This window comes from Balaenoptera musculus, chromosome 5 (genome assembly GCF_009873245.2).
Source record: "Balaenoptera musculus isolate JJ_BM4_2016_0621 chromosome 5, mBalMus1.pri.v3, whole genome shotgun sequence".
Taxonomy (NCBI): domain Eukaryota; kingdom Metazoa; phylum Chordata; class Mammalia; order Artiodactyla; family Balaenopteridae; genus Balaenoptera; species Balaenoptera musculus.
This window is the reverse complement of record NC_045789.1, coordinates 96,358,666-96,379,533: the sequence shown is the minus strand read 5'-3', so window position 1 is coordinate 96,379,533 and position 20,868 is coordinate 96,358,666. Positions and strand designations below refer to the sequence as shown.

The 20,868-nt window shown below is 42.0% G+C and overlaps 1 protein-coding gene across 10 annotated transcripts in view; it reads right to left on the bottom strand.

The window, feature by feature from the left end:
• Positions 1-20,868, bottom strand: part of LDB2 (LIM domain binding 2) — a 382,402-nt gene that overhangs the window by 239,724 nt on the left and 121,810 nt on the right. For all 10 annotated transcript variants that reach the window (XM_036853159.1, XM_036853158.1, XM_036853162.1 and 7 more), the window contains one exon: positions 1,488-1,590. In XM_036853159.1, the coding sequence (XP_036709054.1) occupies positions 1,488-1,590 (103 nt within the window). The remainder of the gene's footprint in view (positions 1-1,487; positions 1,591-20,868) is intronic.

The following is a 20,868-nucleotide window of genomic DNA, read 5'->3' as shown; positions in this document are numbered from 1 at the left end:
ATAAGAAGACTCAGAGGATGGATGACTGCTTGGTTCGAAATTATTCACCATTGATCCGGCAGGCTTTTGGGGAGAGAGTAATTGTTGGATTGCCGAGTTCATTTATCTCCCAAGGAATTCTGAAAGGGCAGCTTCTGTACCCGACTCTCGCACTCTGTAGGGTGTGAGGCTGCTTGGGGCACCCACACACAGAAAGCGAGTGAACTCATCAGGACCCCCGATGAAGTGGGCTTGCCCTTGCTTGCAACAGGTGTCATTATGTTGAATGTAAAGACAGTCTGGATAAGCCCCTTGTCTGGCACACTAGCTGCCCCTCTCACCCAAAATATTTATTAAAATTGTCCCAGCCTCTGAAAGCCCACAATATACAAATCTAAAGAGATGCTTCCGTCAATAAGTTTCAATTGAGCAAGTTGTCCTGCTTTCCACTGTTTGCCACTTTTGCAAAATCACCATCTATTTATTAGCATAATTAATCAACTCATCATACAATAGATCCAAATATTTAGTTGTCTAAAGTCCTGTAAAATTAAGAAAAAAAAAAAAAAGCACTGGTTGTACTCTAGTGGCTTTGAAATACATTTAGCAACAATCAGATCTTTTCATTGTGTATATCAAGAGCGCTATTACCTATCATTTACTCAGTGCTCTGGACTGGCTCATTTGTACATACTGTGGTTGGTCCCATCATCAGCTCCGTGTTTGAGACATTTGGGATGTTTTACCCTCTGACAGACAGATCCCTTCACATGTGCAACGCTGATTTCTGAAAACGCATCTCTCTCTGATCTAACCGGACATTAATTGTCTTTGTGCTGACGTATTTATGCCTCTCGGTTTTACAGCACAACTAGCAAATCTGATCTCTGACAAGTTGGCTGAACCTAATCAGGACAGATCAGCTGTTACCCAAGGTGCCACAGGCTGTAATTTGAGGATCTTTACACAGTTATCACTCGCCAGAAAGACAAGGAGCTATAAATTCTGTCAACAAGAATCCCAAACTGTGTGGTCAAAGCAGCTGTGGCCTCCCCCGCCCCCAAGAAAACATAGCACTTGTCAAATAAATACCTGAGATAATTGATAAGGGGGAATTAGAAGGATATAGCTGATACAGTGACTGTGAGGATATTTTTTTAAGGGGAACTTCAGAAGCAGAATGTTGGGTGTGAAGTGTTGTCAAGCATAAAGAAGGGTCGCAGGGAAGAGATGGATGGTAAGTCTCCACAATTCAGCTACCACTTATCATTGGGGGGCTTGGTTCACATTTGCCTCACTCTCTAAGCTAGCAAATGTCCAAACATCCTAAGCCTCGAAGGAAATCTCTTGCTGCCGAGTCGGGCTGCCACCCGGTGACAGTGCCTTGATCAGAGGCAGGAGGCCGGGATTATTGTCAGCCTGTCAGCACTGTATTATTCTCTGAAGACCCCTGTGGTTTTCTTATGGGCGCAAAAAGAGGGAATATTAGAGAAAATAAACTTTCTTACTGTATCGCTTTGGTCCATCTTCCAAACAAAAGGAAAGGGTTAATGTGGCGTCATCTTCAAAAAACTCGGTGGCAAACGCGTCCCACCAGAGGTTGTCGCTATCCTGCAAAAAGACAGATCATTGATTTAACAGGCAAGAGTGGAAAAATATCTCAAAGGGGAAAAGAAAAGGGAAAAAGGCAGAAAAATCCAGTCATTGGTGGCTTGGGACTTAGCATATGTGTGTGGGTGTTCTGGAAGGGGTGTGGGCAGGCGTGTGGTCACTCTTCAAATTAATTGCCTCAAATGGGGACTGAATGCCAATTCAATAAACGAGTTAATGCAAAGCAAATGAAAATTAATTCTCGAGGACATATTTGGGGAGATTTAATAAACGTATTCTGGAGCACAATGTGACATTTTTTAAGAAAAAGGTTTGCTTTTAATGTAAAATGCATTCAGCTTTTTCTCTCTCTCTTCTCTTTGCTCATTTAGGAGTCTGATTTTACAAACAGAAACCACATATTACAACCGGTTAAGGAGAGTACATTTTTAATTAACAATAATTTATTCAAAAAAAAGTTGTGTGTGGCCTGTAGCCTTCCTCTATGCAATATCCCTAGAAAGATACAGGTATTGCTACATGGATCTATTAGAAAGATGAGTTTGTGCACAAGCACCATCACATGCATATGGATTGTTCTTGAGGATTGGTTTAAGATTATAGAGGCAATCACTTGCTCGTTATTAATCAGTTATTAAAAACAGAATAGTTCAGCAGAATGCAAACCATCCACATGAACTCTGTTTGTTTGTCTTGGGTTGAATGTTTCCCTTGCTCATCCAGAAAATAATTTGAAATTGGCCCAGTTGAAGGCCATATAAAATCATTGCTAAGCTTCAAGGGCAGGGGAAGGGGCCTCCTGTAACAGGGAATTAGGAGGGTTATGGCAAAGTGCTACATTTAAAAGGGGGGAATCATACCTGGGCCTCATTCTCTGTATAGTGCTCGATTTACCCTCAAATTCTAAGCGCAATCTTTTTCCAGAGAATTGTCGGTTAGCGCCAGATTTCAGGGCAAGATGTTTCCCAGCTGCCTGTCAGATGGGGGAGGGACACAGAGGGGCCTGCTGCTCCTCTCTTAAAGGCCCCCAACCCTGGGGCCCTGGCCAGATCTCACCAGCCTCTCTTCCTCCCATTAAGTTGTTCTGCTTATGACAACATTAAGTTGTTGTCACTGGCAGGCCTTGGGAACAAGCCTTCAGTCCAATGGGAATAATTAACGGTCCACTGAAGACTGATACTGTTCCTCTTTTCATGAAAAGAAGAAGCTTAGACAAATGAATGTCCTTGTCTCTTTTTCTCTGGCCTCCTCCCAATCGCCACACCAAAAGCCAACACTTTTCTTAGTAGAATACAGTAAATATAAAACCATCCAGGGGTATATCATGACTCCACATACAAACTACCCCCCCATCTCCCTTCAGAAACAAATGTTTATTGAGCACTTATTACGTGCAGACCCTTGGAATACACAGTAGGATAAGAGATTGGTCTCTACCCTCAAAGGCTCAAACCCACTGGCAGGACACAGCCGACTGAGCATCAAACAGACAGCCTCGCTCCACACCTGAGACCACGGCACAGGGCCTGAATGCTGTGGAAACTGTCAGAGCTTCTAGAAAAATCAGTGGGCTTGGAAGTGAAGAAGCAGCTGGGGCAAGAAACCCTATTTGGGAGCCTGGATACACAGGGTTTTTTTAATTTCAAATTGCTATACGGATGGAAAAAGAATAATGGTTAACATTTATTGAGCACCTTACCACATGCCAAACACTGTTCTAAATACTTTATATACATTTCTCACTTGTTCCTCATTACCACCCTGATTCTTGGTTTTGTTTTGTTTTTTTCCCTTGTCAGTACAATATCAGTTTCTTGTGAGTAGGGGCTCTGTTTTGCCTGCTTCTCCATCTCCCAGGCCCCAGACGGGGAAGAGGCCATGGTATTACTCAATGAAAGCTGTTCAGTGACTGGCTGGAACTACTCACGTTATCGTCCCAGTTTTACAACTGCAGAAACGGATTAGGTGGTGAAGGTAACTTGCCCAAGTCCACTCGGCCAATAAACAGCAGAGCTGGGGTTCACATGTAGCTTTTTAAAATACTCAGGTTCATGCCATAATAGTTATTAAGTGTGGTGTCAAAATGCCGGTTCAAGGAATGATTGTCCCAGAACTATATTTTAATCATGTAATATGATATTAGAGAGAAAATGAAAGTGGGGGGAAGGCTTTCAGAATTCCTATACAGGGACTGGGACTTTCGGACATCTGAGATGTGCCCCGGTCTCTGCCAACTCATTTCTCTGGCGTCTTTGGGAAGGCAAGGGCTAGGGTTCAGAAAGAAGGAAGGAAGATGCAAAAGGGCATATTTTGTCTCAGGCTGGTTTCTCCTCCAGCTCCTCGCTCTACTTACTGCCCCACTGCCAGGACTCACGCCCAGAAAGAGGCCGGCGCCATGCGGTAGGGCAGGTGGTATTACAACACTGGTGGAATTCGTCCTGTGGGCAATCCTCAGAGGAGACTCATCCCGACACTACCTCTTCCCAGCGATGTGAACTTGGACAGCTTATTTTACCTCCCTGACCCTGTTTCCTCACTTGGAAATTAAGGATAACAATAATGATAATAATAACAACAACAGTAATAACTATCTTGCACAGTAGATGCAACAACAGTTACATTAATAACTATCTTGCAAGGTAGATGTGAAAATTCAATAAGTTAATGGCTGTAACGTGCCCAGCAGAGTGCCTGGAACACAGTAAAGATCAATACAATGCCCCTTTCCTACCTTTATCTACCATCTTTAACACCATTCCTAAGGGATGAAGCATTCCATGCTCTAAAGAACTCTACATCAAAAATGTTTATATATCAAGCATGTCTCCAAATCACTTCAACTATTTGTAACCCATTTACTATTATTGTTACTATTTGCAACAATATCTGTCTACAACACAGTGAAAACTCTGAATGGAAATTGATCAACTCCTTTTGGCCTGCTAATTGTTCAAAGGCCCAGTGACTAGATCAGTTCCTCTACCTCCATTTTCCTGTCATCTAATTCCTGGTTTTTAGCACGTCTGCTAGAAAATGGACTAGTGGAAGGTAAAAGCCCAGGGAGAGCCCAGGCTGATCTGAAGTCACTAGGAGAAAAGAAAGGATTCAAGCTGTAAGGAGGTGAGAGAGTTGTCTATGAGCAGCCGTACAGGTTCCACGGGGCCCAGACAAGTGAGTGTTGGCAGAAATCAAGGGGGGAGGGGGAGTAATGACCCAAGAAGGGAGGATGACATTTGATTCAAACTAACTATAATGGAACATGAGATGAGTCAATGTCTCAGGAAATGTCAGGACAGTTTTGGTAGGAGAAGGTCATATCAGGTGACTATACACACACAAAAAAATCAATTGGCTTTGGTCACAAATCTTGGAAGAACATTCCAAAACCAGAAGTGTGATATGTGCTTTCACAGGGCCAGACACATAATAGATACATAATAGAATATATACACATTTTGGCTGATAGAATGAATGAGTGGATGAAAGACTGGAATTCCTTTTTGTTCCATCAAAAACCCAACTCAAGAAAATTGCTTACACGGTTTTTGTGAGCTCTAGATGGTTGACCCTACTTGTCTATTGGCCAATATTTTTAAACTGACACAAAAAAATTTTGGATATTATTTTTAAGCTATAGTTGTCAACTGCCCCCCAACACACATATATAAAGCTTTTGAATTAGTCCTCAGTTATGAGAGGAAAAATGCTGATGGGGAAAGGGAATTAAAAAGTAGTATTTTTAAGAAAATATTACTAAACGTCAAGTACAGGCCAGTCTTGACTTGGCTTTTTTCTGAAGGAAGGAGATCGTGGAAAGAATACATGTTTGGGGGACCCTGGGTTAACAGTAGTACCCATAACTCAATATTTTCTAAGTTTTTTCCATGAATTGAACCATCTTATATTCACAACTGCCCTAATTGTCCCAAGGGGCAGAGCAGGCATCCTTAGAAGAATTTATACCCTTAACCTCTATGCTACATTGGCTTCAACATACGAATTCTGCCTCTTATTCGCTGATGACCTAAGTCAAGCCTCCTAACTTGTTTGCATCTATTTGCTCATTTGCAAAGTGGGAACAATCAGTTCAGTGGACTGTGAGGGCTAAGGAGAAACTGCCCAGCACATAATAGTTGCTCAATAAATGGCAGCTATTATAAATTATTTCTTATGGTCTCCTTTGACCTTCAGATATTTACAAACAGAGAATCTGAATTTCAAAAAAGTTAAACTCCTTGGTAAAGATCAGACAGCTAGAAAGTGGCAAAGATAAAGTTCACATCCAAGTCTGCCTAATTCCAGTCTATTTTTTAAAATAGCAAAATTGAGAGGAAGGTACAGAGAATTTCCACACCCTCCCTGCCCGCACACATGCATAGCCTCCCCCGTTACCAACAGCCCTCACCACCCACAGCAGCAGATTTGTTACAATTGATGAACTGACCAGGCCAGGTTTTTTCCAAATAATTCTGCTTAAAAAGTGATTTTCCACCTTAGGTTGAAGACAAAAAGATTCACAAGAGTAGAAGAAGAGGCCAGCATTAATTAGCAAGAGGAAATTTTGCTTGAACAGATCTCCTCCTCCAGTTCTTTCAGATTTTGCCCCCTTTCCTCCACCTTCATGTTGTTTTTCTGAAAATAAACCTCCTCTCTGAACATCCCTTCCTTCCATTTTGCTGGCTGGTATAGTTCCTGGGATCAGTGAGGCAATTTTATGGAAGACATTTGCCTAATGACTAGGCCAGGAGTCCAGGCAGCCGCTGCAATGCAGCTACAAAGACCTGTGCTGAACCAAATACGAAACCTCTGGCAGAAGATCTTACAGTGAGACTGGTGGAATCTCAGTTCTCAGCCACAGAGCTGAGCTAACAACCTCCTGAGTTGTGGACAATGATAAAAAATCAGTGCCACCATTATTCAACTTCTAGATGTTGGTCATCTAGATGGTCTGAGCCTTGCAGACAAAGGCAACATGTACAAGAGACCAAGGAAATATAACAGAAAATGACTGGTCACGATTCTGAAGTTCTGTCTATCCACAGGCTAACACTTCTGTCTCCTGATTGCATACTTGGCGCCTCCATCATTGGAGAAATGGAAGAACCGAGGAGTTCCCTTGGGAGCAGGTCACATGGCCAAGTCCAATAAGCTGACCAGTAGGAGGTTGTGTGAGGAAAGTTTCCAGGGCTGTTTCGCAGCAAGGATTCCAAAGAGGAGCTCACTAAGTCTGGTTTCCCCTAAGGTGTGAAGGGAAGGTAGGATGTTGCCGCCCACTCTCCATGCAGGCAATCCCCTCAAGTCAAACCAATGTGGAGAATAACTAGGAAGGGCCTTGAGACTGACCAGCAGGTCCAGATCAACCTCTCAAGACTTGGAGGTAAAGGTTATGACAAATGCCTTTAAAAACAAACCAATAGGGCTTCCCTGGTGGTGCAGTGGATGAGAATCTGCCTGCCAATGCAGGGCACGTGGGTTCGAGCCCTAGTCTGGGAGGATCCCACATGCCGCGGAGCGACTCAGCCCGTGAGCCACAACTACTGAGCCTGCGCATCTGGAGCCTGTGCTCCGCAACAAGAGAGGCCATGACGGTGAGAGGCCCGCGCACCGCGATGAAGAGTGGCCCCCGCTCGCCGCAATTGGAGAAAGCCCTCGCACGGAAACGAAGACCCAACACAGCCAAAAATAAATATAAATAAATTAATTAATTAAAAACAACAACAACAACAACAAACCAATAGCCTGAGGTTTTTGGTAGGTGGGGTGGCCGAGCACACCAGTTACTGCCACATAGCATAGATACAACATTTGGTGGATAAATTGGAAAAGACGTTCTATCCAGGGAAAAGCCACTCTTACCACTCTGGGGACCAGCATAGTCAGGAGTTGGCCTGTGTGGAGCCAAAGGACCCAGCAACTTACCTTGTCAAACCAAGGGTCCCTCTTTAACCATTTCCTGCCTCCTTGTCTTTGCATATGTTGTTCTTTTGGCCTGGCATGTCCAGCAAATACCAAGTCCCAGTCCTTTGATTCCTTTTTTCCCTGTCTCCTGTACTAGGAAAGCTTGATACCTCTACCCCTGTTAGAGTGTGGATCATATTATAATTGAATCACTGCCTTGTAATATAAATTTATCTAAACTTGTGGCTGCTGTAGAGGACCATGAGATGCTTAAGGATACGGACCGGGCATTAGCATCTCTCCATCCTCAACAGATCTCCCACCTATAAATCACCCAGTAGGGAGTGGAACAGATGGTGAGGCCGTAACCACACAGTGAGTAAGATTCTTCCTCTAAGATTGCAGGAATCTTACGTCTAAACTCAGTGGCTAGGGGACCAGGACAGTGTACAAGCAGAGGCTTCTCTCTGTCATATCACTGTTGCCTCACTTTTCATCAGTGGATGTACCAACCATGCATGTGACAAGTTCATATGGATGCAGAAATTACCTCCCACCTACACTGCCATTCTACTGAACCATCTTTGGGCATTTTTCTTGTTCTTTTCAGTGAAACATTGGTTAAGTGAATACACTTCATTGATTGTAACTGAAATAAGTGATGTTTAAAAATAAATAAAGAAAGAAAGAAATGATGCTTTACTTTATTAATTTTTAAAAATAGAGAATAGAGGATAATATGGTGAAGGCCTGTGGCCCATTATCCAGAATTAACAATTATTAAAATAATATCTTTCCTTTTTAAAAGGAATTAAAAATTATAAATAAAAATAAACGTCCTGGGTCTCCATAGCTTTCTGTATTTTTCTCTCCCTTCCCCCAGGCTCCCATAAACAACCATTTCGTGAAAATGATATGGCCCTTCCTAGCCCAGCTTTTATATTTATATACATACATGACTCCATTCATATATAGCCCTGTTTTATGTTTTTAATATTTTATTTAATGATATCATACATTATGTTTCCTTCTTTAAACTTTTTTTTTTTTTCATTCAACATTGTGTTTTGGAGACGTCTCCATTTTATATATCAGGGCCTCTTCTTTCCTTATATAAGCTACATGGTAGTACACTAGATGAAAACAATATATTTTATTTAAGCATTTTGCTACTAATGATCTCTAGACAGTTTCTCATTTTTTGCCATTACAACAATGCTGCGATAAGTATCTTTGCAGTGTCCCTTTGTGTTAATGTGTAAGAATCTCTCTGGGGCACATATCTAAAGCGGCCATGCCTAGGCATAGGGTGTGTACTTGTGTATATTTTGGCTCTTCCATTAGGAGGTCCCTATGCTTCCAGATTGAAGACTTCTGGTCTGAAGATGCACAGGTAGAGATGAAACTAAGCATTTCCAAGCGATATATTTCCAAGTGAGATCTAACAACAAGATCCACAGAATTCCAAAACAGAGTCCAGCTCTGCCAGGAGAAGGATGAGCATCTGAAAGTCCAAAGAATATGCAATGATGGAAATACCACTACTAATAAAAGTTCTCCTATCATTCTTTTAAAGGCAGAGTGTATCCCAGGGACTTCATTAACCAAAAGGAGGATGAGTTCTTGACACAACACAAGAAACGAAGCAGAGCTGCTTCATGGTCCTCCGAAATGGCTCATGAGACAGAATGATTGAGTACCAAACACCCCAATGTGTGGGCGCAGGGGTAGGGAGTGAGGGGCATCTAATTCCATACACTCTGCCACGAGGCTTCTCATGGAGGTCATGCCTGCCTTTACCTTTCAATCCTGGTTATTGTTTAGTACCTGAACAGTGCATATTTAGTGCTTAGTGAATATTAATAAGTAAAAAGTGGATTATTTTCCCAAAGCTGGAAAGTAACAATAGCAGAGAGCAGCGTCAGGGTAAACAAAGAGGAAATTAACTCTGCCTGAACCCAGACACGGGTGGAGGGGTGAGGCCTACAATTCTCGTATATTTTAATTAGGTAAAAACACCATTAAAGCTCCTCCACTCTAAGTAATCCCCTCTATACATCTCTGTGATGAAAATCCTTGGTCCCTTTGTCCCATCTCACAGGTGAGCCCAAGTAGCCCCAGCAGTCAAATCATATACCAGGATGAGAGATGCACTCAGGTCAAATAGCAGAAGAGAGTCTTAATTATATTTAAAACTCCACAAAAGCATTTTGCTTCCAACCCAGATTCTCTTCCATTCCTATCTCTGTCCCTCTCCACCAAAAACAGGATCCTGGTGCCAGGGTTGCCCCCCAGCATCTTTAACTTAAGCACTGACAGGTTATGTGGGATTTTTGCCAGAGTAATTATTTTTCAATTCAACAATAATGAGAAATTACCATGGCAACCACTTGTCACGTGGCACACATACACCCCCTCCAAAGAATGAACCATACATAAAACATCTATTTCTTGAAAAGTGTGTTTTTTCAATGAAAATAAACTTAAACAGGTCAAAGTGGAGAGAATGTATGAAGGGGTCTGGAAACAGGAAGATGGGGAGGGCATTGACTTTCTTCAGTATCTTGCGGTTCTAGAAAATAATGATATCTCATCACCCTACTGTCTTATACGCACGCACACATAGATAGCACACTATTCATTTGTATCTTACCATTGTGGTCACTCCCATCTTACACATGTCAGTTGACCTCTCTTAGAAAACACTGCAGAAAAAACATGTGTCTCCAGGACCAAGACTGATGCACACTTGGCTAGACTTGCTTTCCCTAAATTTCTTTGCCTGTCACTTGCATATGTTGAGACAGAAGACAATAATCTCCTGCCAAATCTCCTGGCTTTCCCTTTCTAGAGACTCTCACACACTGAAGGGGGTGCAGGTTTTTATTTTCTCTAACTACAAAGGTCTTTTTTCTTCCTTCATTTCTCCAAACCTAGGAGTCTTGTATCAAACCATGTTTTTTTCCAAATTAGCCACATTTAATAATAATAGTCAACAGTTACATAGCATTTCTGTGTGCCGGCCACCATTCTGAATCCACTGAATAATATAAACTCCTTGAAACCTCACAATGACCCTAGGGGCTAAGTCCTATTATTCATGCCATTCTATAGATGAGAAAACTGAGGCACAGAGAAGTTAAATATCTGCTTAAGATTATGAAGCTAACAAGTAGCAGAGATATTTCAAACACAGGGACTCTGGCTCTTGAGTTTGGGCTCATATAAGCACTTTACTACGATGTTCTTTGTCTAGAGCAATGTTCTTCAAAATTTCTACTGTCTTCTTAGCTGTTTCAATCTCCAATTAATGCACTGAATGTTTGGGGCTCTGTTTCCTGAACAGACAGCCCAAAGCAAGGCTTTCCATCACATCGATGGAATTCTACATCGAGACACAGAAATAAAAGTAATAGGGTAAGATCATTTGCTCTCACTAGCTGGTAATTTTGCACAAGCATGTAATGAACACAGGGAGAGAATTTTAAATCCCCCCTTTTTATTTAACGTTATGGAATTTTTTTTTAATCTCATGTCCCAGAGGTTGTAGTTTTGTTTTTTATAAATGTATTTATTCATTTATTCTTTGGCTGGGTTGGGTCTTTGTTGCTTTGTGCAGGCTTTCTCTAGTTGCGGCGAGCAGGGGCTACTCTTGACTTATTGCAGTGGCTTCTCTTTGTTGTGGAGCATGGGCTCTAGGCACACAGGCTGCAGTAGTTGCAGCATGCGGGCTTCAGTAGCTGTGGCACGCAGGCTCAGTAGTTGTGGAACACGGGCTTAGTTGCTCTGCGTCATGTGGGATCTTCCCAGACCAGGGCTTGAACCTGTGTCCCCTGCATCGGCAGGCATATTCTTAACCACTACGCCACCAGGGAAGTCCCCCAGAGGTTGTAGTTTTATTTTGTTTTTTTTTCTCTCTCATTCTCAACTACGACTTTGTTTATTCTCAACTAAATTGCATTTGATTTTACAGTAAACGTTAGTTATCATTTTAACAGAGAAACTCTAAAACGGCTTGTTACTAAGAGAGTAAATTATGTGTCTTGATAGAACATCTCAGGGTTTCACTCACAATTCGAGGCTTCCCTTTTAGAAAGTGTCTACTACATTTCACTCCCTTGTGCTGCTGCCTTGGGAGAGACATTTCTTAAAACAGGCAGAGACAGGAATTGGCGTCCAGCAGATATGCCTCTGCAGCTAAATCTACATCAAACACCACAAACACCTGGAAAAATCATGTATTTCAACCTCTGTCCTTGACCTACTAAAGTATTAATTAATTGTGAGGATTCCAAAGAGAAATGCTATTTACAATAATCTAAAAATAATGACTAAAATGTATACAAGTTGAGGTGCCAAAAATAAGCTTTGGACTTATTGCAACTATTATGAAATAATAATTTTTTTAAAAGCTTGGATTGCTATCAGCTTTATGAGGGCCGGATCTCTACCTGCGCCTGTGCATTTGCTAACATCTGGCAGGCATGCAACAAATAAGTACTCAATTACTTGATTATTTAAATTATATCATTTAACAAATAAATATTTGTTTAATTAAAACCAGCATATTCTCAAAACCCTGAAGAAACACAATCGTGTTTTCATGATGGTTGGACACTTCTATTCTCTTTTTTGTTCACGTGTCTGTTAAGCAGGGGTGTTAAATATTTAATGAGTGACTCAACGAAAGTGCTTAGGAGTTTCACAGTGAATTACTTTCTAGTCTTCACAGAATCCCTATCAAGTTGGTACTCTTATTATCCCAATTTAAATGGGGAAACGGAGGCCCCAGGAGGTCAAGATATATACCCAAGGTCACAGACCAAGTAAGGGGCAACATTGGGATTTGGTTCCTGAATATTGTGATTCCTGAATGTTTGTTTCTAGCTGCAAAGTTTCACTGCCTGTTCTCATCTATACTGTTCTGGTGTGAAGGAGGAGGAGTATTTTCTTCATAATTAAATTTCCTCTGTTAGACTCCAACCTGGAAACACGCACTCTGACATATCAAAAAAATAATATACTAGGGACCCTGTGCAAACCCACTTTGAAAATGACCTAGCAAAGCATTACTCTAGAAGCATGGGTCTCGCTGGTGACAGTTCTGGGCGGCGAGCACCATACCTCATATTACATCATACCCTCTAGGTGTGAGAGGTCCTGAGAGGCAGGATAATGTGATGAGGCAGCAACTCATATATCTTGGGAAAAGTGCACCATAAAATCAGGCACAAATTTTCTGTTCCAACATACACACAGTGGACAATGAGAGAACACTTCTGGAAAAGTTTGCAAGATGCAAAAGCTTGATTTTGTGACCTGCTCAATTGCATCGGAATCAAATGACAGGAATAATTCTTAGAGTTACCACTCAAAATTGGAAGGCCGTGCCAGGACTGAAGCAAGAAAAGAAAACTCGTGTTTTTCCCTCTTCTTCTTTGGGAAAAGGGAAAAGGTTTTGTTCACAAAGAAAAATAGAAGAAATCCAGCATAATCTCAAAACTCAGAAGGAAAATAGTAGGTTTCTCTTGATGATGGTCGAAGGCCTCCATGCTCTTTTCAGTTTACACATCTGTTTATTGGGGTCTTAGATTCCCTCTAAGTCTGTATCACAGCTCCCAGCTTCTCCCTGGGCTCCAGGATCCCTGGCTCCAGCTGCATCACCAACTTCCCCCCTTGTTAACCAAAGAGGCATCTCAGACTGAACATGGCCAAAGCCCTATTTTTACCACACCTCAAACCTATTCTCCCCACTCTTTTCTACGTCAATAATGTAATTCCAAGTTGTCATTCTCTTAGCCCAGACTTTTAGGACATATTCTTGACTTCGCTCTTTTCCTAAGTCCACACCCCCAATCCATCAGCAATCTATTTCCAACCTAGAATAGAGCCCACCCACATTTCTCTCCCTCCACCCGCACTCCTTGTCTGGGCCTCCAGTACCTCCAGCCCGGACAGCAGTGATTGCTTCCTAATCTTTCTCTCTGCCAGCACGCTGTTTCCCTGTACCTGTGTTCTGCTGAGAAGCCTGCATGATCTTTGAACAACTCCCACTAGATCGCATCACTCCCTGTCGAAACCGTCCGGTGGATTCCCATTGCTGCTTTTAGCCATGGAGCAAACTGCCTTGCGTGGTTGGGACTTGGTATTTTTCCTTGGCCTCAATTCCCTTCATTGAACACAGCTCACGAGCCTGGGCTCTTGCCACACAGACCTTCCTTCTAACCCGGGGCCACACTCTGGTCCACCACAGAGACATTTGCACTCGCTGTTCCATCCGTGAGTGGATGCCTTTCCTCTACTTGGCGTAGCTTTCTCTTCCTTGTCATTCAAATCTCAAGTTCTGTGTCACTTGTCACTAGTCTACAGGAGCCAACTTTTTTACCTAATCAGTCAATGTTTTTTCTCCAGGAGGCACTTATCACTTGATTTGGTCTATTTGTTGTCTTCCTACCTACTAAAAAACATAAGCTCGTTGGGATCCTGCTGCCCACTTTGCTGTAGAACCTGGTACACAGTAGGTGCTTAATAAATGATGGCTTGAATAAATGAAAATACCAAAAAATGTGTTAAGAAAAAAGAAAAGAGAAATCTTATCAAAGAGACCACATTAATCTCTCTTTTGGACTTCTACAGGGCAACAATTCCCAGATCCAGACTTGTCACAGCACATTTGGCTACAACTACATAATAGAGTACTAGGAATCTACCAGAATCTTTATTCCCTTTAATTTTTAAAATAAATATATATCATGAATTAAAAGCATTAAAAATATTCATGCCCTTTGACTTAGTAATTCTATTTCTGGGAATCCATCCAAAGGACATAATCCAAAACTATGTAAATGTTTTATATGCAAAAGTATTCACCATAGGAGCCTTCATAATAGCAAAAAAAAAAAACAACTAGAAATAATGTGCTGCCCTACAAGGGAGAAATGATTCCAGAAACCGTGATACGTCCACTAGAAAGAAAATAGGAATCTTTAAACATAATGTTTACCCATGGTTTATAATAACACAAAGGCATGCTTAGGTTATAATGTAAAATGAAGAAAGCAAGATGGATAAACAGAGCAGTAGGGCAGAATGGAGGGCTGAGAGACAGAAGCATGCATGGGACCTGGGTCTATGAAAGAGGTGGCCTTATGGGGGAGTGGGAAGGGATAGACAAATGGGTAAGTAGTGTTGGCTTTTCACATGGAAAAAATAAATTTGATTCCACTTCACATAACCAAATATAAATTCCAGATGGATGAAACATATAAATGAAGAAAAACAAAGTTTTCAAACTATTTGAAGAAAAGAGAGCATATTTTGTGTGACCTCAGAACAGGGGGAAAATTTGTAAACAAACACAAGACAAATCATATGAGAAACAAGCGATCCATTTGAATCCATCAAAATATAAACATTTCATGCGACAAAAGACATTGTAAACATGCTACAGTATAAATGACGAGCTGGAAGAGGATTAGTAACTAGGATATATAACAAACTGTTCCAGATTAAAAATCAATAACATATAAAAGAGCAAAAAATGTGAAAGTACCATTCCCAGAAAGCGGTCAATAAAGCAATGAAGAGATGTTCTATTTCACTTGTAGTCAAGAAAAGGTAGATTAAATCCAAGCCCTTGAACATCCATGTGATTGTCAAAAAAAAAAAAAACTGAACTATGCCACACGTTGCTGGAGAGCTGAGGAAATAGGAACTCTCACGCACTGCGGTCACTTCTCATCGTAGTCTGAAAGCCCTGATGCACAAAGTAGGCAGATGCCAGCATTACCCACCCACTCAGCACCTACCACTCTCCTGGACGTCGTTGCAGCCTGACAAACTTTCCTTTTATCCCTTCCGCCTCTTCACCTGCAATACTCCTCTCACCACACATCCTTCCACTATTTCCCAACCATCCTTTGCTCATTCAAGACATCCATCCAAGTCTTGCCTCCATCCTGAAGCCTCCCAGGATTTCCAAACTACAGAGAAGTCTCCATTTTCTAGACTGAGAAACATTTTTTTTTTTTAATTTTTCAATTACTATGAGCCTCATGCTGACTACTCCTGTAGTACATATTTTAATTTTATTTTATTTCACATTACATCTAGTTATTACATTTTCATGTCTCAATGACTCTAAACTCCATAGGTAGAGACATTATATACTTTGGGTTGGTTTTTGCTTCCCACTGCTTATCTGGCACACATTTATTGTGTGCTTAATTATGAACCAAACACTGTGCATTATATATTTCAGGCTTTTGAGCATGATCAGGTAGCTACTATTATTATCCTCCTTTAACAAGTGATAAAAAAAAACCCAGAGCTCAGACAGGTTACTTAATTTTCCCGTTCACACAGCTGGTACATGTTGGAATCAGTGTTCAAAGCCACGTCCTGGCTTCAGAACTCATCCCTTTTGACTGACATGAGACAGACAATATTAGTAATAAGAGGTCACATATAAGACTTGTGCATTGCTTCATCATTCACAATAGCCCAGAAATGGAAACCATCCAAATGTCCATCAACTGATGAACAGATAAACAAAGTGGTATCTCTGTATAACGCAATACTCTTAGCAATGAAAGGAGTAAAATATTGATGAATGCTTTAACACGTACGGCAAAAACATTATACAAAGAGAAAGAAGCCAGACACAAAATGCCACATATTGAATGATTCCATTTGTATGAAATATCCTGAATCCTGGCTCTGCCACTTACTAGCTGTGTGATCTCAGGCAAATTACGTAAGCTCTCTCTGCCTCCACTTCGTTGGGTGTAAAATGGATACAATAATTCCGCACCTTTCGTTGTGAGGATTATACTAGATAATACATGGACCAGTGACTGGAATAGAGTAAACACCCAATAAAGGGCATTATTACTAAGTGGTGGAGAAAGTCTCAAGGCCAGGGTTGGGAGGATATTAAATAATATATAGCAGTGATACATCTTATAGAACAGCCCACACACTTGACAACCTGACAGCCTGGGGCTAGATGTCAATAGCCAGCACGTCTTTGCTCTGTAACTCTGGGCAAGATATTCAATCTCAGTTGCCTTCGCTGTGAAAATGGGAACCATAATGGTCCCTGCACCTCATAGTGCTGTTGTGAAGATTAAATGAACTGATACACTGAAGCGCTTAATACAGTGTCTGGTACACAAGGAGTGCTTGTTAATTTTTACCCATCATTATTGTTCTGGCCATCAGTGTTAGGTGGCATTAACGGCACCCAAGACAGAGATCTCTATCCTCAGAAAATGTATAATCCAATTACCCAGTTATCCCACAATTGCCACTGACAGCAGATGCAAACAAGGACACCCTTCTCTGTCTGTCTCCCTCTCCAGGCTGCAAACTCCTCAAAGGCAGGATCAATGTTCTGTTTTTCACCATCTCCCTAGTGCCTTGCACAGTGCCTGCCTGGGAAAAAGCAAGGGTACACTATCCACCAAAGTGAGTTTACAATGCAGACCAAAGGAAGAGAAGCCTCTGTTTTGCACGCCAGCCTCAAATCCACAGTTGCCTGTGGTTTGGGCTAATTTGCATCTCAGCATCTCTGAAAGCTCTGCATTTAGCTATTCAATTTGCTTCCTTGTCAGCTAGATATCACAACTTGCAAGGCAAAAGAGAGCTTTAGAGAATTGTGGCTTGCCTGCCAGCAGCGTATTTGTTGATGCGGGATTTTTCACTTTCCCCCTTCCATCTCCACTGAAGGCAGAAAACTGAGTTCTAATTCTGATCCTGGTAATTCTTTGCTGGGTGACCTCACACAAGTACAAATCAAAGACTCTTAAGTGTTTTAAATGTCCTTAGAGGATGTGCTCAGGCCTTGATTTCTCCATCTGTCAAGTATAAGGATGATTCTAAGGGTCCTTCCAAAGGCATCCTGACAGAACACTCACTTCTTCAGGGATTATTGTCCAACAAAAGAACCTGTCCACCTTCCCTACTCTTGCTTTCAGGGAAAACATTTTTGGGGGGATCTTGGTCAGGGCTAAAGTAAAGACAACACCATCACCAAAGGATGTAAAAAGGAAGATCTCCATCACCTTCCAGGGTGCAAGAAGAGTCTCCATAGGGATGGCAAATGGATTTTAACCCAAGCGGCCTCTGTGATGAACTGGTGATTGTTACTTACCTGGACTCTGAATCCATTCTCACATGCAACTGATATTTATTGAGCACTTACTATGGGCTAGATAATATTCTGGGCATTAACGATAAAGCAGTGAACAAAAAGGACATAAATCTCTGTGCTTGTAGAGCATATACAGTAGTGGATGACAAACAAAAACCAAGATAAATAAGTGAAATATATTATTTATCAGAGAGTGACAGGTGCACAGAAGAAAAGTAATAAAGCAGGAAAGGGGGACACAAAGAATGGAGGGTAAGAAAGGAGAGGTGAGATTTTAGATGGGGCGACCACGGGTGGCCTTGCTGGAATGTCTCTTTAGATCGGTGTTTCTCAACCTCAGAACTACCGACATTGGGCTGGATAGTTCTTTGCTGGGGGAGGGGGCAGCTATCCTGTGCATTGTAGGATGTTTGACAGCCTCCCTCGTCTCTACCCAAGAGATACGAGTAGCATCTCCCTCGGTTGTGACAACCAAAAAATGTCTCCAGACATTTCCAGATGTCCTTCAGGTTGACCACCACTGATTTAGAGTAAAAACCTGAAGAAAGAGAGAGAAGGAGCCACACAGAGATCTAGAAGGATCCTGGGCAGGCACCAGAGGCAGAGGGGTGAACAAGTCTGGGGTTACCCCCCTTCCCCTGGTCACAGCCAACTTATATCAAACAAATATCTTCTTAAGTATGTTTGTTCTCAAGAGAGGGTTTGGTCAGTAGAGGTGAGGATCCAGAAGTGCCCCAGCCTGGAGGTCAAAAGATCTTGATGTATTTAAGGAATGAAAAGGAGGGCATCTGAGCCAAGTATTGGGAGCCAGGAGTGAGGCCAAAGATGAGCCTGGTGAGGGCCCAGGATCTCTTCCTACCAGCGAGACCTCCTAGGAAGGTTTTAAGCAGGGAAGTGTCGTGATCAATTTAGGTTCCAAGGACCTTCTGTGACAAGACCAAGTGGCCACCACCCCTGAAGAGCTGTGTGGCCCTGGGTGAATTACTTCACTACACTGGCCCTTAGTTTTCTCATCTGTAAAATGGGGGATAGGGACAACATTAGTACCTGCTTCACGGGTTTGTTGTGAGATATTATCAAAGGAGAGAATCTATGCGAAGCATTTAGAACTGTGCCTGGACCACAGAGCACACCTGGTCATACACTTAGCCTTGATGAAGAGCACTCTTCCTTAAACAAATGTTAGCTCTTCTTTGCTTCCTTTTCTCTTGGAAGCTTACCAAGGCCAAGCTTACCAAGTGAAACTTATTGAGGGTGTAGCTTTCATATCCACCCTCCCCGTCCCTGCCCTGCCCTGTCCCCACCCACACCCCTAGGCCAGCTCCGGCCTCTGCACCCAGAGCCCTGCATTTCTACTTCTAGGGCACCACCTGCTGGCCAGCTTCTCTGCACACCTGGACTGTATATTCTCTATCAGTAGTCCTTATTGGGAACAAATACTTCCACTTGAAAACCAATGTCGAAGAGGCCTTCTTCTTCCTTAAATACTTCAAGTCCCCATATATGTATAACTCTCAATCCTGCCTTAAGAATGGGTTCTAAAGCAATCAACTGTCACCTCTGAGGGTCATCAAACCACCCACCCACCTAATGACAACGTACTACTTTCTTATAAGACATATAATGCTTACACAATGCTTCTACCTGTAAAGCCTTTTTCCTCAATTCACGTTCCAGAGAATTTCTACCAGCTGACACTTGCACAAGCTTCCCTTCCCAGCCCTCCCTGCCCTCATCCCCATCCCCTCCCCCACTACCTTTAGCAGCAGTAATTCCATCCCGCTTAACTTGGATACGAGCACCTGTACAGGGCCTGATACCAAGCAGCACCCCTTCTCCACCCCAGTCAGCGTCCTCTGGAGGGGCTGATGCAAGCTCGGTGATGTCACAGACTGAATCTTATGTGATCCCCATACCAAGAGAGTAAGATTAACAACACAGGTGTTTTGTAAACGAGCAAGCAAACAATGTGCTCAAAGTTTACCAGGAAGCAAATATCAAAGTCATAAGCTACATATGAATCTTCTAACTTCCAGTGGCTAGACTTGTATTTTGAATAAAATTGCCATTTGCCAAAACGTAAAAAAAAAAATGTTTAGACTCAAACTATGTAACATAAATATATGCACAAAAACATTGCTTGTGTGTTCCTGGACTTGTTATCATCAACAATAACATGGTAATAGTAACAAAATAAATCACTAGCAATCATTGAACATTTTCTCTGGGCCAGGCAGTGTGCTGAGCACTTCAGAAAACTCTCTCATTGAATTCTTCCAACATTCCTATGAGACAGATATTATTGCTTCCAATTGACAGATGAAGAAAATAAGATTTTGACCAAGACCACTTCATTAGTAAATGATAAAGGCACAATTCAAATCTAGGGAGTTGTGATGGTTAATTTTATGTGTCAATTTGGCTGGGCCACTGGGTGTCCAGATATTTGGGTAAACTTTATTCTGGGTGTTTCTGTAAAGGTGTTTCTGGATGAGACTGAGTAAAGCAGATTGCCCTCCTGATGGTGGGCCCCATCCAATCAGGTGAAGACCTAAATAGAACAGAAAGGCTAAGAGGAAACTCCACTGGCCTGAGCTGGGCCATCAGTCTTTTCCTGCCCTTGGATTGGCACTTAAATTGTTGGCTCTCCTGATTCGCAGGCTATTGCACTCAGTCAGCTTTCCTTGGTCTCCAGCTTGCCAATTCACCATGCAGATCTTGGGGTTTGTCAGCCTCCATAACTGCATGAGCCAATTCCTTGTAATAAATCTCTTTCTATGTATACATATAACCTATTGGTTCTGTTTCTCTGGAGACCCCTGACTAATACAGTGGTATACACCTAAGCCCTAGTATGTTTCCATTCCCTGTATTAAGTAGAAATAGAATTCCTTTTATTCCAATGGAGAAGAAGCATTAATTATCCATAGTTTGCAGCAAGGGACTCACTAACACATTGCATTAGATGTAATTTGTTTTGTTCCAACATCTCAGAAGCAGCTTTTTTTCCCCTGCTCACTTATGTTTTAGAAAATCACAGTATAGAAGGGATCTGAGAGATGGCTTTGGATTTCCAGGAGCTTGGTTGGCATTGGAGCTCTGACACACTCTGCATGGATAACCTTGGACAAGTCATATTAATTCTCTAAGGAGGTAAAATGTAGATTACTTACACCTATGTCCCCCAGGGTGCCCTGAGGCTTAAAAGAGATCAGGTATTGATTATT